This window comes from Corvus cornix, chromosome 8 (assembly GCF_000738735.6).
Source record: "Corvus cornix cornix isolate S_Up_H32 chromosome 8, ASM73873v5, whole genome shotgun sequence".
Classification (NCBI taxonomy): domain Eukaryota; kingdom Metazoa; phylum Chordata; class Aves; order Passeriformes; family Corvidae; genus Corvus; species Corvus cornix.
Window position 1 is genome coordinate 15,024,446 of NC_046338.1, and position 17,938 is coordinate 15,042,383.

The following is a 17,938-nucleotide window of genomic DNA, read 5'->3' on the forward strand; positions in this document are numbered from 1 at the left end:
ATTTACTGAAACAGTTTTGCAGTTCTTTAAACTAGCAATACATTACAATATTGTATCAGCAGTGCTATGAGGGAAAACATGTTTTCAATTTTAAAAATCATTTTTGCAGATTTAGAGTCTTGACACTTTCTCTTAAGTCAGACTACAGTATTATTCTTTTGGAATGGAGATATTTTAGTTCAAGCTCCTGAAGTTCCTGGGGAGTACACAATAACTGAGATTGGGATAAATTTATCTTTTAAAACCTTTACCAGATATCTAGTAGTCAATGCTACTTAGCAGAAACTGAAACAAAAGCAAATAGTGTCCATCTGTCAATGCAACGTGTTTTATAATAATGGCACAGACTTAAAAAAACTCTTTAGCAAAAAAAAAAAAAACAAAAAACCCCTAGATTATTTGAAAGACTCTATGTGATATCAAGGCCAATTATTTCTCAAAGGTATTGTTCATTCAAACACATGCAAAGTAAATGGCCACTTGTGAGATCCTCTTTCAGTGCCTGTTGGTCAAACCTATCTACTCTCTGGCCATGTGGAGAAGCAGAGAAAGAAAGGAGGTGCAAAAGGGAAGGTGTGTTCAAATTTCTGGTATCTAATGTGAAAGTGGAGAACAGGGTATTAATATTGAGACAATGTAAATCCTGGAAAAATTGCATGAATAGAAGCATTAAGCATATACACACATCGGGTATTTTTGTTGAGACTTTTATAAATAGAGTTGTATTTTTAGGTAAGAACACAGATGAGAGAAACTGGAAAGGAAAATGAAGTTAGGAATGGTTATAACTTAAAATGAGTCCTGCCTTTCCTATACAAATGTTCTGTTGTGAAGTAATCTCCATCTAGGGACCAAGGATTGTTGGCTGACATCAGGACTTGCTGTAATTGTTCTCTGTCATTTTAGGAATGTGGGAAGCAGATGGGCCTTGGAACAAGCCAAATACAATCTGATTAATGAATACTTCCTAGTGGGAGTTACTGAAGAGCTTGAAGACTTTATCATGTTATTGGAGGCAGCTTTGCCCCGTTTCTTCAGGGGTGCCACAGAACTGTACCGCACAGGTATTTAAATAGTTGATTCTCATGGATTCCATGGATTTTTCATCCTCTTATTGCCATTTTCATGTGAATTCTTTAGATCTAGATGAATAGTTTTGAGTCTCTGCCAGGTTTGCCTCCCAGCTGAGTGATGCTCCTACAGAAGAGACAAACTCATTTTCAAAGATTCTCAATACTTCTTTTTTTTTGAGGGGGGCAGTGGGGGCAGGGTGAGAGGGGCTACTCCAAGTATCCTTCTGCCTTACACGAATTGTAAATATTTAAGGTTGGGGTAAAGGTAGGTGGGTAGGTATACTGCATGTAACATTGTGACGTGCTTATAGCAGAACATTTTTTTAAGGTTTTGCAGTGGCTTCAGTTTTGTAAAGTGGCTGATGTGGCAGATTTCCATTTCCTCTGAAGCCCTGCTGGAATTAAGTGTGCTCGATGCACCCTGGTTGGCTGAGCAATAAAGCCTGAGAGATGCAGAGACCCAAGTAGATGTTTATCTTCCTGGGCTCCTAGTAAGATGTAACAACTAGTAGCTCAGTTTCTAGGAGCTGGCCATGCAATTTATGATGAAGAAAAGATCTATCTTAGCAGGGCCTCTATCTACAAATAGAGGGAGAAAAGAATCTGATGTACAGAGCCTAGATATGTAGTATTAACAAGTTAATTACAAAGCAATAGGCAGCACTCCTTGGGGAAAATCTGGTCGTCATTTTGGTCATCTTTGTCTCAGAAACTCTGTGCAACAGGGATGTGGCTTACATATCATTTATGATAAGACTACAGTATTCTATTTAGATGGGAGTATAATGGTTTAAATGCCATTAGTAGAGATTGTATTTTGATTAGAAATAGACAATTGAAATAACTTGAAAACAAGGGGTTTTTTCTCTTTCATGGAGGGCTACAGAGAGCTATGCCAGAGCAAGGGCATTTTTGGTAGTCTGAGTTGAATATAACCTTCCCTGGAGGTATTTAAAAGACGTGTAGAACTGGCGGAGGTATTTAAAAGGTATGTAGGTGTGGCGCCTGGGGACATGGCTTAGTGGGACTTGGCAGTGTTAGGTTTGCAGTTGGACTCGATGACCTTAAATGTCTTTTCCAACCTAAATGTTTCTATGATTCTATGAAAGAAGTATCTCCTGTGCAGTTTCTAAAATTCTTAACATTTGATACCAGATTAACATCTAAATAATTAATTTCGAAAGACCAATTTTGCTCCAGGTAGATTGTGTGGAGTAATCTTATTCCTTAAATGAATGTTCATTCCCTGGGTTTATTAGAGCAAGGAGGAAGAATTGAAAGAATGGATGCAATGGATTCATAAACATTTACTGAGAGGCTGCAGTTCTCCAACTCTGCATGTTGTGTTAATAAATTTTGGATTAAAGCCTGTCCCTTCTAATGCAGTTTATCAACACACTGAGAGTATAAAAACTCTGTAAATAAAAGGACTGTAAACATTTTTTGAGCATGTGAACTTGAAAATGAAGTTATTGCTTTCATTTTGCATTTAGGAAAGAAGTCGCATCTTAGGAAAACAACTGAGAAAAAACTTCCCACAAAAGAAACTATTGCCAAGCTACAACAGTCTGAAATCTGGAAAATGGAGAATGAGTTCTATGAATTTGCACTGGAGCAATTTCAGTTTGTCAGAGCACATGCAGTTCGGGAAAAAGATGGAGAATTGTATATTCTGGCTCAAAACTTTTTCTATGAAAAGATTTACCCTAAATCAAACTAAGAACGCTATACTGTTAGATTTATGGACCTAAATCTTTGGTCACATCATCATCTTAGTCCTCAGCCATGGAAACTAGATTGCTTGTAGACCTCCAAGACATTTCTTTATATGAGAAAAGTGGGTTGTGGATCACCTCCAGGGCTGTGGATATAGCTGTGTTGGTAATCCAGAAGCAAAGGCTTCATTTCTTTTATCTAACTAATACTTTCCGTGGGAGTCAATATCCTTAACCTGAAGAAATCTACACTGTAATTCGGAGCAATTAATACACGGCAGTTCTATTTGAAAATATAAACAATCAAAAAACCACTTCTGTTGATGCTCTTTTTAATTTTCAGAGCAATTTATTTTCATTTATACTTCTGTGAAGAGGAAAAATTTTCCCCAGCTTTCAACATGGAAATTTTGGTTGTATACAGTATGAGTAGTCCTAATAACTGGTTGACATCTGTGCTTTGTTTTTGTGAATCATGTCACATGGTATTAATTGGGATGGTTAATCATGTTCTGCTGAGAAATGCTGCTGCTGCTGGAATTGCCCATATTTATATATGTGGTTTTATTAAAAAATTATAACTACTCATTAGTGTTAAAATGTCATTTTCACATTAATATTGTAAAAAGTTAAAGAATCAGAGCAGTGGGGTTTTTATTTTGGTTTTTTTTAATCACTACCACCACTGACTGAGGTTGGGAAAATGACAAAGAAATTTGGTATTGTCTGCAGTTCTAGTTGATCCTTACACAGTGGTATAAAAATCGTAAATTCAGTAAGTTTCTCCATGGATTCTTTGTAATAATTGTAAACTGAGGTATTGGTGAATCCATATTATGACTCTATTAGTGAGCTGTGGTATGGCTAGGGTTTTCCTACTACTTCAATACTTTTATCTGTAGAATATTTTTACTGAGGTGCTTTATAACGTATTTTAAAGCATTGCATTTACAAAAGGAGTAAAATGCTGTAAATACTGCTAATTTTATGTATTTGGACCAAAAGGTTTAAAAGTAACTAGTTTAAAGTGGGGTTTTTTGCACCGGTTCTGTTACATGTGAAGTGAAAAACATCACATCTAATTCCTGGTTGAGTTAACTGTTGGACATTGCTGAAACACACTTCAGTGACCTCTCTGACTTCAGTACCAGAATGTTGTCCAGGGTTTGTCTTTACAGAAATGTAGTCTTCATCCTTTTAGAAGGGTAAGAGAACAAGAAGAAAAGTGTCATGTGCAGTGTGGTTGAGAAAGATGCAGTGAACTTGATTGACATAATTGTATTTATGTAACTGCCATTACGCGACTGTTGTAACTTTGTGAGTTGCCATTATTAACAATGTGAAACACCTGGTAGATGAAGTAAATTGAAATTTGAGAACAGATGTTTGGGGCCACTGCATTATAGCAAATGGCCATGGAGCACTGCAAGAACTTTTCCTAATGAATTTTCTTAAAGATGAGTATTTACACAACTTACACCTGCCTTTTCTTAAAAGTGCTTTTCACAGGATTTGATTGGGAAGGCACTGAGGAGACAAAGGAATGGTGGGAAAGGCTTAAATTCCTAAGGTATCATGCTGAAGGCTTAGTTTAAAATTACCAAGTGGAGTTTCTTTAACCAGCTTGTTCTTGTAATGAAAACAAAGGAAATGGAAAATGGTCTGTGAACTGGATGTCTGCAGCCAAAAGCAACAGCCCAATTACAGAGAGGATAACAAGAGACTATCAAGTACATCTTGCAGTTTCTTTGTTTTCTTAGATTTTTCCCTTCTGATTTTAAAAATAGATCTCTCTTTGTTCTTCCCAAATAATCAGGGAAGTTCCTTCTCATAAGTTACCATTTATATAGCATGAACCATGCATAAGACTTCCTGTTCTAGTTCTTGTCTGTTGACATCAATAATAATGCCAACATGCTTGGATATAGGATATGTTAGGTCACACATGAAGACATGTTTCCTAGCTAATGAAAGGAACTGAGGAGTCATACACAAAAAGTAGTTAATGGGCATCTAAAAGTTTTCATTGAAAAGCAGTCACTTTTTAAAAAAAATAAATATTTATAATCCCAGGAAAGATTTCTGCTCAGTGATCGTTTTATGTTAGATTTTTGGGGGTTTTTTTACCATGTTGTTTTCCTTAAGAATAATTCAGATGAGTTTACCTTCTTGCAAATTTTCAGAAGAGCACCTCTAAGAGAGCTGAAGAGCTTGCTAAGTGAAAATACAAAACACTCATCTAAGTAATGAAATAGGTATGTAGACAAATGCTTCTCTATTGACAAGAAAACAATAGACAAAACTTCTACTGATTTCAGTAGGGTCTACAGAAACTCCTTCTATTCTGTAAGCAATTTTAAAAGTTATGTTTCTTTTCTTCCAGGATTTGGAATTTCTTAATTATGAGTCTTCAATAACAAAACCAATGCAATTTTTTTTACTTTTAAAAGAGCAATATATTTTTCATAGTTCATGTAAGGTAACACATTTTATTTAATCAGATATCACTTCCTGTTCTTTGCTGGGAACTGTTAAGATTGAGACAAACAAGAATTTTAGGAATATTTTTGAGAAATGTTAGCAACAATTGGAGCAGTACTCATTCCAGATGTATTCAGAAAATGTGATCACCTGTACAACACAGAAGGAACCAAGGCTGTCTACTTTTATATCTAGTGCAACCACTAAAGCCAACTGTGGACTTAGAATAATTTGAGTTTAGAACTATCAAACTTGGATTTCATAAAAGACAGTTTAGGAAAAGGAGCTTTACAGATTTTTAATACTCTGTTCTATTCATCTTCTGTTTGGAAACAGAAACAATCCAAGTTGTTACCATTAAAAATATTTTACAGTGTAGAAGTATGATTTATCTCATGTATTTTCCCTTAATGACTCATAGAGGAAAGCAGCAATATGTGAAATTGTGATTTTGCTTGTTTTATGATCAGTAAACTACTATGCAGCCTCCTGAACACAGATCTTATAACTGAAGTCACTGTACTCTCTGTAGAGGAATGGGATTGGCTTTTTGCAGGGCTAAGTTCATTTGAAAGGTGCTGAAATGCTCATCTATCTACATATAGTTGAGAGTAGATTTTGTTACACTGTTCTGTACTTTCTGTACAAAACTACCACCCACATTTCGTGCAAAGCTCTAGCCCTATTGAAACTCTTGATGTCAGCACAAGGCGCAAGGCCCCGCTGTGCTGGTGACTACCCAGCCGTACCCACAGCATGCCTGGGACACTTGTGATACACCAGGCAGTGCTGGCAGGAGAGCAACAGTGTTTGTAGCTCCTTCCCTTAATAATTCTGCAGACATGCAACAAGAATTTCACTCTTATTTTGTTAGTGCATCTATAAGCAGACCCAAGGCTAGGGTGCAGAATGTCCTCTGTGCACATTCCTGCTTGTTCTGGGTGGATTTTCTAGCAGTCTCTCTTTCATTGGTATGCTGATCATGGCTTCATTTTCAAACAGACATGAAAATGTATAGCTATACAAAATAGGAGATGGAGAACCAGCCCATCCTGGTCATTTGAAATGCCTTTTCTGTGTATTTAGTTTTTTCTGAAGATACCTAGCTATTTTTACATTACAGGAATAAACTTTTGCTTATTGATAGTCTCAGAGCAGTTCTATATTCTATCACTAAAATTCAATTATTTTCTTTTACACTTGTGTTTGAATTCTCCATTAAGCTTACCTGGCGTTGCTAAAGGTGTATATGACAAAAAGGTGTGTAGATGATACTGTCTGAACTGTGCTGCTTAAGCAGTCAATGGAAAAGCCTGATCCAAGTGCACTGCCAATTTAGCTCTTCAAAATTAGAGCATATTTTATGACTACTAGAGATTAAACTTAAAGAAAGTTTAAGGCTACTTAGTTGGATGGATGCTTCCTTTACTGTAAGCCTATGCAACTCTGTAACCTTTCCAGCAGTATTTATAGAAAGAGCCCTCTTCCTGAGACTTTTCTAGAGCATAATTATAAATGTTCGTACACTTGTACTGTCTGATATTTACATCAGCAGCTTTCCATAGCTTCTGCAAAAGAGACAGATTTTTGAGCATTTCTAAAGCAGTCCTGAATGTAATTTTGAAAAACATGGATTGTGCTTCATTACCTTTTTCTTTTTAAACACACACAGCTAAATAGTGCCTTTTTTCCTCACAATCCATGTTGAAGATGCTTGCTCCCACTCACCCTCCATAAATTGATTCATTTGTGCAATACTATTCCAACTTGAAACCATTTTGTCACAGCTGTTTGAGAAATAATCTCCATTTTTCCTCACTGTGCTGCCAGCTTTCTGTTGTTTAAGTGTTTCAGTTGATTACCTAATGCAAATGCTATAAAATAAAACACCCACTGGGAAGGGGAAAGAAAAGAAGTCTGGTGTCCTGTCTTAATATTTGCATGTCACATTCACATTGAATGCTTTTTTTCTGGAACATGTTGTTATACAGTATTGTGAACTTTGTTGGCAGCTATTGTGATTTTGGAGGGGAGAGACAAGCTGGAGTGTAGCTCGTCTGCAATAATTTCATACAGCTATAACCAAATATATTTATAGGCCCTTAGAACTTGCATGGCCTTCATGACCAGATATGTTTTAAGTTTGCAGAGGGTATACACTGTGCTGAAAGCATCAATAAAAAGTCCTTAATATTGAAGCCAAGATTTGTAAGAACAGAAAACTGGCATTAAAACAGTGGATTGATACATCTGTGCTTCCCTGCCTAAGGGAACAAGTGACCGACTGATTGCTATGGTACGGGAACACCCTCAGTTACTGCAGTGCTGAGAGTGGTGTAAGAACTTGAGTAGACTAGAAATGTCATTTGCATTTGTAAGCAAGGACTTAGAACAAGAAAATACGGTGAGCATGGGTATAGTGCTGTTGAGGATTTCTGAGGCATACTATAACCACTGCCCTATAAACATCCCTGGCTGTGTGTGCCATGGAGCTGAACATCATCTGACCCTGCCAAGTTTCTTAATGCAGTGGTTCCTAATGTGTAGTTATGACAATTAAGAACCATCATGCAATTACTCAGCAACTTCCACTTGAGGATTTTAATGGCTTTTAAATCCCCCTTTTGTTGAAAGTAGACTTTTCCTTGCTCCTGTGAATGGAAGTGATAGGTGTAGTTGTGCACAGGAAACAGTCTCTCTGCTTTTATCAGCCAGGGGGAAGTGGAGGGGGAAAATGCCTATATAAAGGTACAGGACTTCCTAAGGTCACTGTACCTGTCTCTGAAATGATGTAATGAATTAAATGGCAGCCAAAAAAAGTTGCAATACAATAAAAAGCATTATTTGAAATGACAGTAGCTCCTCCTCTGAAAGAGAGAATGACTGTGGTAAGTACTGTTTGAACCATTTTTTACCTGATGTTCCCATTTGCACAGGTAATTAATCTCAGCAGTTGGAATTCATGGGCGGGGAGCAAGAGAAGGAAAAGGTGGTTTTTGTTCCAACCAATTTTATTTTTTTTCAGATCCTGTATTTTCATTTTATTTATTGTTTGCATCTTGCAATTGATTTCAGTACAATTTCCTTACTTTTTAATAAAATAAAATAAGTTGCTAGTGAATGTCAAAGCAATGCCCAGATGTTTTCTTCAAGCACAAGTCCCCTGCTATGACCTCCTCCCCCAGCTTCATTACGACATAACGCAGATGTGGCAACTTTCAATAAGAGCTAATTTAAAGGACTAATAATACTCTTTATTAAAAAAACCTCTACAAAGAACACCTGTGGCCTAAAAATGAAGGCTTTGAGACCTTTCACCTTGTCATAATAACCAACTGCATCCTCATAAAAATGGAAAATACTGTGATAAACATTCTCTGCCCATTTTCTGCACACTTGCAAGGCTGATCCTGAATCCATTCTCATATTTGCTACACACAGATATTAACCTTTTGTAATAAATATGACTGTCAAAATAATTGCACAGAGAATAATCTTCCTATTGAAAAAAAAATAAAATCTGGGAACAAAATAGGTTAAAATGGTGATTCATGGGAATTGTGGTTATAGTTCAAGTATGCAGGTATTGCATTCTCTGATGTTTTAAGAAAATATTCACTACTGTGCTGCATTACATATGTTATTTCAAACATAGTTTCAGTATTAATAATGAAAAACCTTGTTCTGTTTTGAAAGAGAAACATACTTAATTTGGTATGATAATTTGAATGCCCTAACTCTATCAGAACTCTGAGTTTGATGCAGCAGTTGCTGGAAAATATTATAAACTGTCTCTTTACCAAAAGAAGAGAAAAGCTAGTGTAGAGAATAATGGCCTAGAGGGCCTAAAGGCACCATTACAGTCTTGACTATTATTGATTGCTGGTTTTAGCACAGAATAGAATTTGGAATCCTTAATCTTCTTTATTTAGAAATTAATAACTTTTAAAGTGTCGCATGACTTGGAGAATTGGCAAGAGGAGAAAGAATGTTTAAGTGCTAGAGACTTGTGCAATTACAGGCTGGCTTTGTCAAGACTGCCTCACAGCAGTGTGTAACAATGGATGTAAATATGGGCAAACATGATGTAAAGCAGTCGATATGGAAGGAGGGGTGTATTTATATCTGTGAAGACAGTCTGTAAAGAACAGAGGAAAGTACAGGCAGAAATATAAACCACTATATATTGCAGTAATTGCTTAAATTAACAGCTATGATGGCTATCTCTGGCCTAATTATCTGCTTTGGATCTTCAGTGCCTTGACTGAATTAATGAACTCAAAGCTGAGCCATCAAGGCTGCTGCTATTATAAGCAAGGCCTGTACACCACCAAATGAAATGTCTCCTATTTATAACCCCAGACCAAATACCTACTTCCCGCACTTTGCTCCAGTACTACTTACAGCTAAACTGTAGATCTGGAAAAGCAAATTACATTGACTGGGAAGCTCGTGTGCTCTGCATTTGAGGTCTTTGCTTGTTGAAGATAAAATAATTGCATGATAGCAGCCAAATCCATAAAGTCTGGGAGAAAGCATCTGAACGTTCAGATTATGTGGAGCAAAAATCCTGCACTTTTATTTTTGTCCATTCAGAATGAGTTCACTGTCTCAGGCAGATTCCAACCAGACATCTGTTAATACTAAAGGCTGCTTCAGAGAGATGTTTGGAAACCTGAGTTTTACTTTCAGCAAAAATTGCTGTAAATGTTTTCCACAAAACTTTTCAACAAGGTTTTCGAGTTGGTTTTTTTTTTTTCTTAAGACAAACAGGGAGTTTTCCCCTTAAAACAGAGCAAAACAGGAGCTTGTCAGTGCCCTCCCCACAACAGCAACCATTCTTTGTCAGTGTCCTTTTATTTTTTTATCCCCCAAGTGTATGGAAAAATATGTATGAGTGTACGACATCTGTGTTCAGTCTCTCCCTTTTCTCAGCTGGCTCTGGGAGATAGTGTGCTAGTTTCTGTTCCTTCACAAGCCTTCCAAAGAACAAGTCTTATCTTGCAGGTGTTGTTGTAGGACGTGAGATCATGCTTCAGTATGGAGCTTATCAAACTTGGTGTTTACTCAGGGTCACCTTTGAGAGCTGGTGGCACTGGAGGTCCCTGTCCTGTGGGGGGGGAGACACAGTGCTCACATGTTGTGCTGCATTAGCTCGTGTGTGCTCCCGACACTGCATACAACAGTTTGGATATATTTACGCCATCTATCTGGCAAGGATATTTAACTTGGGGGGAAGATTTTTTCTTCTTTTAATCTTTGTGCAGGAAAAGTGACTGACAAGATGAGAATCAGGCTGCAATCAACATGTTTTATTAAGCAAAACTTTGCAGTAAGCTTGTGTATCTTTGGTTCTATACACCCTTCTCCCCAGCTCACCCATTGAGGAATGTTTGAGAAAAATGAAGAGTGAATTACAAGGCCAAAGGCAGCTTTTGAAGACAAGGTTGAAAACCTTCTAAGTAGTCAGAGGCACAGGCAGATGTATGACTGCACTTTCAAAGCCCAGCTTCTTTGTGTCTCTCAGCATCTGAGTACAGCTGGGGCTGTACTCAGTTTCAGTACCTAGTTTATAAGAGCTTTCTGCAATGAAAGATCCTGGTGTTAAAGCTTGTTCCTTTGACAACAGTGTTTTCCAAGGCAATCGTGTACTTTGTGAATGAGAGAGGAGGGAGAAACTCTGATGTCATCGTCGTTTATCATAGATGTTCACAGATGATTGTTCAAATTATTTTCATTTCATGTCTGGCTTGTGTGTGGTAATTTAAACTCTTTTTTGTCCTTTATCATATGCATGAAAAAGATGTGCTCAAAATCCAAAATTTGTGCTTTTTTTTTCTGTAGCTGCACTGGTAGATGCTCCCCCATGCCAATCGCATCTTGTTTATCCAAATTGAAATAATGACTGAAAACTGTAAGTCTTCCTGTCTAGTTCCAAAGATACTGCAGAAGACTAGGAAATGGGGACCTGAGTACCACAGCCATACCTGGTGTTCTAAAATTTCTTGAAGTCTGTGATATTCCATAGCTAAAAGCAATGCAGACTAAGTGTTGTGATATTTGACAGTATTTGTGAATTTTTCAAGTATGGAGCCTGAATTTAGCCATTTATGTTAGTTAATATTTAGTTATGTAATAAATTGTTCATGGGTTGTTTTTTTTCAGGTTGAGCAAGTATCAGTAACTTTCTAGGAAAGCAGAAGATCTAGTTTTATGCCAAGGTATTAACATCACAACACTTTGGCATCTGGGTTTGTAATTGTTGACTTTACTCTTTTAAAACCACGCAGAGAATTGTTTTCTGTTGTTTCATGCCATGTTATGAGAATACATATATGTATTTCCAACAATTTTTAAAAATAATTTCCTCGTCATATTCTCTTCTGTAATCACATCTGCAAGAAAAATGTGAGTTAGAAACATTAATCATTTTGAAGACAAAGTGCTGCTTCTGCTGACTGTAGACGTTTTTGCCCAGCGTGGCTTCCTCTTTCCATATAAATCAAAAAAACCCCATACTGCTGTTCTTTCCAAATCAGGTGGGGGCAGGGGGAAACCTCAAAGAATAAATAGCTGGTTTTCATGGGATGTTGCCACCACAAAAAACAGGCCATCAACAGAATCTTAAAGGATTTTTGAGAAACAAAGTTTAAGCAAACTAAATTAAAAACAAAGCCAAATTTTTGCCCTGCCTAAAGCTGGTACAAATCCTTACCCACATCACTTCAAAGTTGATAGGATTCCACTCTCTGAATGTCCCTTCAGATTAGGAGTGTTTCTTAGAGTCCTGCAGACTGGTTTCTAGACTTCATCTGCTGATGCATCAACTCTCCATAAATGCATCAAATAATGAGCTTTATTAGCATTTGTTGATGTCTCAAATTTCTGTGAAGAATATCCAAGAGATGGTAAAAACTGACTGCTGGGCAAAGATTTGTCTATTGAAAGGCAGGAGAAAGGTTAGTTGCAGGATTCTGGTGTCAGGTTTTAGGAATTATGATTTTCCGGTCTCTCAGATGACACAGAGCATAACTGAGAGGTTTAAGTAACTTCCCCACAGTTACTCATCAGAGACAGATGTTTCACCCTGCATGTGCAAAGCAAGTAGACAAACAGATTCCAGAGGTGAATTGCTGCATCTTGCACATCTCATATTTCCACTCATCTCTGGCCACCTGTTGTCATCATCATCTATCCAGTAGAGAAAAGCTCCTCCATCAGGTAAGCACTTTCTGTACCAATTTTGGGGCAGCATAGATGCTTGTTCTTTGTAGATCAATTAGATAAAGAGCTGTGTTAGTATTATTGCACAGAAATGTTTTTACTGGCTGCAGATCCAAAGGAAGCCTGTGTTGGTAAGAGGTATTGCCATGTGGCTGCCAGAATATCTACTTATTACTGGCTAGTATCAAATAAAGTCCCCATATCCTTTATAGTGTTTTGATTAGAACATCTGGTACTGTTATCCTGTGTCAGAAACAAGGCACTGAAACACTGATGGGGTTTACCTGTCTTGAGAAGTTGCATCTTCTGACCCTTGCTGCTGCCTGTGTGCAGCCTCACCCCTTGCCCAGCTACTGTGTGGCTTACTGGTGCCTTGGCAGGGCTGCCCTGTGGAGGGAGGGAATGGCTTGCTGGATTCCCCTCTCTGCTGCTGCCAGCTGTCAGGCACAGCAAATGGGAACACTTTGGAGGAACAAGACCTAGACCGGTCAGGTCTGCCTGCTGAGGTATTTTGATACTGATTTGTGCTGGAATAACAGCAAAATCAGGCTTTTCACTGCACTCCTAAGCCAAGAGTGTGGTGCCTGCAAATATAGCAGTGGTGTTGGTATATCTGAATTGGCTACAGCTAGGCAAGAACATTGTGGAGGAACCAGGAATTCAGACCTCCTGAGTCCTGCACAGGCTCTTCCTATGTCTTTTCGCTAATCTTCCCATATAACTTTCTGCCTTGGCATGACTAATGTTCCAAAGTAATGTATACCAACCTCTAGCATTTTAATATAATAAAGTAGTAATTTATGTCTTAATACAGAATTTAATTTTTGTACTTGCCTGTCACATTTCAGGTACCATGAAGGGTCAAAGAACAGGTGTGGGTGTCAGGGGAGTGCTGTATTTGCAGCACTGGTCATGAGTTACGAATCCCTCATACTTGCTGTTGTTGGCTGAATCAGGGAACAAGATGTTGTTATTTGCGACTCCAGAATGAATCCTAGGCCCTGAAGTGGGAAATGAAGCAACATACAACTACTTTCTGAAAGTTGGAACGAATTCCTTTGACTGATTTGGAGAAGAGTCAGAACAGGAACGGCTGTCTGTGCTGGCAGTGTTAGGGGACTACAACGCAGCAATTGCGCCTGCCTTTCTCCTCCCAGGTCCAATTCTTGCTTCTGAAATTTTTTGTGATTGGAGAAAAGAAATGTCACAATTACCTTCTTTGTTTGCCTGCTACATTAACCACTTTAAAAAACAAAGAGAAAAAGATCAGAGAAGGTGATCTGATCCTTTTGGACATCTGTAGCTGTTGGGAACAGTGGTGTTTCAGAGCCCTGTCTTCAGCTCGCCTTGTGGTGAGGTATGCAGCTGGTGGAAGGAATTGGGGAGGCACAGAAAGCATCGTATTAGATAGAACCTGGCACTTTTGTTCCCAGACTGACATCCCTCTTGCCCAAACTCCATTAATACTTAACAGGGTAAAATGGGGTTATTTTACTCTATTTTGAAAAAGAAAGCATCTTTCCCTGCCCTAGCAAGGACTAGTCATACAAAGTGAAGGCATGAGGCTATTGGACTGAGATCATGCCAAAAAAACCTTTTCATTTTTTGCTATACTTTCAGGCCTATGTCTAACCAAAAACATGCCCAAGAGCACCTGTGCCCTTGCCATGCAGTAATGCTGTCAAAAGGAATATTACCTCCCCCTACACTCCAAAGAAATACCAGTGAGCCATTAATACATGCTTGTGCAAAATGAGGGCTAGAACATCACATCTGTTTTAGACAGTGATACTCCTAGGGCTTTCCATACCTACAGGACCACCACACACATTTTGGGACTCTGGGCAAGTAACAGATTTAAACTCTGCCCAACCATTGTTGTAAAGACCACTGTAGAGTCCTCCCCATCCCTGCCTACCCACTCTGTGCTTTGGTTTTTGAAGGGGAGACCGGCTCTCACGACCTCTTAAAGCTCTCCCCATCTCCAGCGGGGTTGAGGGTAGGGATCCTTCACAGGGCAGTAACTGCTTTAAAATTAACATGTATCTCTTTGCACTTGCTGCAGTTATTTAGAAACCCCCTTGTCAAATGACCCACGTTAAGCCAAAGAGCATATTACTAGGGGTGTGCTAACAGCACCAGTGCACTAAACCACAACTGACAGCCTGACCCAGTGCTGTGCTTTAAAAGGGCAGGGCCACAGCGTTGGAGTTGGAATTCTGCTTTAATTAGGCCATTACCTGACCTTCAAAGCTGTATTTTGTTCCTCCTCTGCATGCTATGCTGGAGGAAGGGCTGCTGGAGAAGACAGGAAGAGCCCTATCTGATCGTTATCAGGAGCGGATGAAAGCCATGCGTTGCCTTTTCCTTTTGACGCGTGCAATTAGTTTGGCTTGTGTGGAAGAAGCATGTCAAGGTAAATGGCTGTCTCTGTCTTTCCCCCTGCTGATCCCTGGCAAGGTCCATCTTGCAAAAAGCTATTCAATCACCTGTTGACAGTGGTATCCCTCTCATAAAACCTGATTATATGCCATCATGAAGTACCTTTGCCCAGTGGTGGCCTGACACTACCATGGGCTGTTTTACAGGCTGAGTGCACTCCAGCTCTCCTCATAAAACTTTGTTTGAACCCATTTGTTTCTACATCTCTCTGCTCCCCTTCCCCCTGCCCTTCAAAATAAGTTTTTCCATCTTTATGGGGATAGAAGAATCTTTATGTCCCAGGCATCTGTGGTGTTTACTGGGAACATGCTGCCATTACCGCCACTGCTGAGCAATCCCCCCCCTGCCAACCCAGCAGAGTCCCACGGCTCTGCTGCCACCTTTGGCCTTCTTGTTGAAGATATTGTGTGTCTCCTGTGTTTGCCCTGACTTCTCTGTCATCTCAGGCAGGGATGTGTGCTAATGCACTTACCTTTGGTGAAACCAGTGAAATCAGTTCCTGCCTAGAACTGCTGCTGGCTGCTGTCAGCGCACAGCACACACAGGGGACAGACCCTCCATGGCTGTGTGTTGCAGATGACTCTCACAAAAGGCAGAAGACCTGTTTCGTGTTTGGGTTGTTGGGGTTTTTTTAATAGGCATAAGAATTTATTTTCTTTTTAAAATTCAGTTCACTAGATTTAAGTAATGCTCTGCCAATGAGAAATGAAGTCCAAAGCAAAGAAATCCAGTGCAAGAGCTGAGACAAGAGTTCACTTCTAATTCACCTTTTAGGCCAGTTGCAGCAACATTGCAGATGGGTTATGCCAAGGAAAGGCATTAAGCTCACTCTGTATCCATATCTCAGAAGCATGTGCATGTGCCTTTCTACCACTGCTGAAGGGGTGGCCCCTTGCTGTGCCCAGCGTGAGCTGTGGTCACAAGTCTCCGGTCATACCCTCCATCTCACTGCAGATTTCCTGTGTGGTCACGGGAAAGTCATTTTGAACTCGTGCTATCTCCTTTGCTTTGACCAGAAGTGCTGCTAATCCTTTTCCTTCTTGTGAAGTTGACTGTGCATGAACACCGACAGTGTGGCATGCCAGTGGCTGCCAGAGCACTCTGTCCCAGGACTGTGGGGATGGTTGTATCTGTCCCCATTTGGGTGCTGCACCTCAGCAGATGGTGATGATACCAGTGCTCCCCCAGTGTCACTTAGATCCCAGTGGACAATGTTTAAGAGAAAGGTTTGAGAAAAGCTTATTTGTTTAGTCACAGAGACTTTGTTTCCTTCTCTAAGCAATATTTAAAGAGTGATGGAGTAGCAGCTGAATTAATTAGGGCACACAAATTAGATAATATGGTACAAAAGGAGGGATATTCAGACATGAGCACAATGGAAACAGCACTGGATTTTTACAGTGCTATTATACAGTTATAAAAGTATTTAGCTCTGGTTTATGAAGGGGAAAAATGAGGCATGGCGAAATCCAGTGGCTTCCTCAAGGTCAGACAGGAAATTTTTTTTTGTTGGCACTAACATATAGAATGATCTGGCCAACAAATGACTGAAGTCCTGTGCTGCCAGAGAGCCCTGGAGGGTGGTGTCTGAGTGGGATGCGGCCCTGGCCTCCCTGCTCAGACGCCCCTCTGCAAACAGGGACTTAGCCCCGGCTGCCCACGGCCGGGGCAGCGGCAGAACTCCCGTCCGTGCTCAGCTGCCGTGGGATCTTGTGGGCGCGGGGAGAGGAGGCTGCGGGCACTGGGTGCTGTGTGTGCAGGCGGCTCGCTGTCCCCTGCCCGTGTTAGGAGGTGGCGGTTGCACAGTGGCAGTGACATGGCTGGTAATCAGAAAGGTCATTTGTGCTTTTTATCACTGTATCACGAAAAAGCCTAAGACGTTCTGAGCTGGATCTGGGGACAGATAAACCAGTAGCTGCTGAGTTCAGTCTTGGTAAGGCTCTGAAGTGGTGGAATCACCATCCCCGGAAGTGTTCAAAAAATGTGCAGGTGTGGCACTTAGGGACATAGTTTAATGGTGGACCTGATAGTGTTAGGTGAATGGTTGGACTCCATGACCTTAGAGGTCTTTTCCAACCTTAATGATTCTGTGATTCTACGGACCACTGGCGGGAGGCAGCTGTGGGGTCCAGGGGGTCGGCAGAGACAGACCCTCCGCCGTGGCCCGCTCCCCGCTCCCCTTGTCTCCTGAGGGCGGGCGGAAGCGCTAAGGGGGCGGCCAGCCCGGCCTTGCTCGTTCGCGGCCTTTGGCCGAGCGGCCGCGAGATGGCGCCCGAGGAGCGGGCAGGGCAGGCCCGGCCGCGCCGCCCCCGCGCAGCGCCGCCGCCACAGCGCGGCCCTCACGCGGCCTTCCCGCGTTCGGCCCGCGTTTGCAGGAAGGTGGCTGCTTGGGGTGGCTCATTTTAGTGCTAAATTCAGCCCAATTATTATGGTTTAATGAAGGGCTGCTTCAAGTTAAATAATGACCCTCGCATTGTATTTATATGAATGAAGAATTAACCTTAAAAGGTTGCCCTTCTCAGAAAATGGATTTCACGCCTAGGTCTCTCTATTGATTAGTTTAGGTATTTTAAAGTGCTGCATTTTATCTCTCCAGCCTCCCCATAAATTTGTCATGATGATACTTAAAGGAGAAAATTGACGTTGTTTATTTTCACAAACCTTTTTGGCATATTTCTGGAGCTTCTTACAGCACCTTTGAGCTATATAGTATTGTGTGAAGGAACAGTGATAACCCTACTGCTTAAATAAGCGTGACAGTCTAACATCTCTGTTCAGCTGAAATGCCACTGAAAGGGATGCTGCAGTGTGAAATGTGTATTGCATTGCAGCTGATGGAGCGGGGTGAGCCATTCTGAGGAGGTTTTCAAGAGAACTTCACATGTTAAATAACTGACGGGAAGGTCTGTCAGAATTTCTGTTCACTCCAAAAATTGGAGTTCATGTCTCCTTGGAGGCTGCCAGACAATGGGAGCCATCCTAATAATTGCAAAGTACTTTAAT

At 40.3% G+C, this 17,938-nt stretch overlaps 1 protein-coding gene across 1 annotated transcript in view; it reads left to right on the top strand.

The window, feature by feature from the left end:
* The window catches only part of HS2ST1 (heparan sulfate 2-O-sulfotransferase 1), an 81,633-nt gene extending 74,449 nt beyond the window's left edge, over positions 1–7,184 (top strand). Inside the window, exons 6-7 of the mRNA XM_039556547.1 lie at positions 907–1,064; positions 2,567–7,184. Coding sequence (XP_039412481.1) covers positions 907–1,064; positions 2,567–2,793 — 385 coding nt within the window. The 3' untranslated portion in view covers positions 2,794–7,184. The remainder of the gene's footprint in view (positions 1–906; positions 1,065–2,566) is intronic.
* Positions 7,185–17,938: the final 10,754 nt, after the last annotated feature.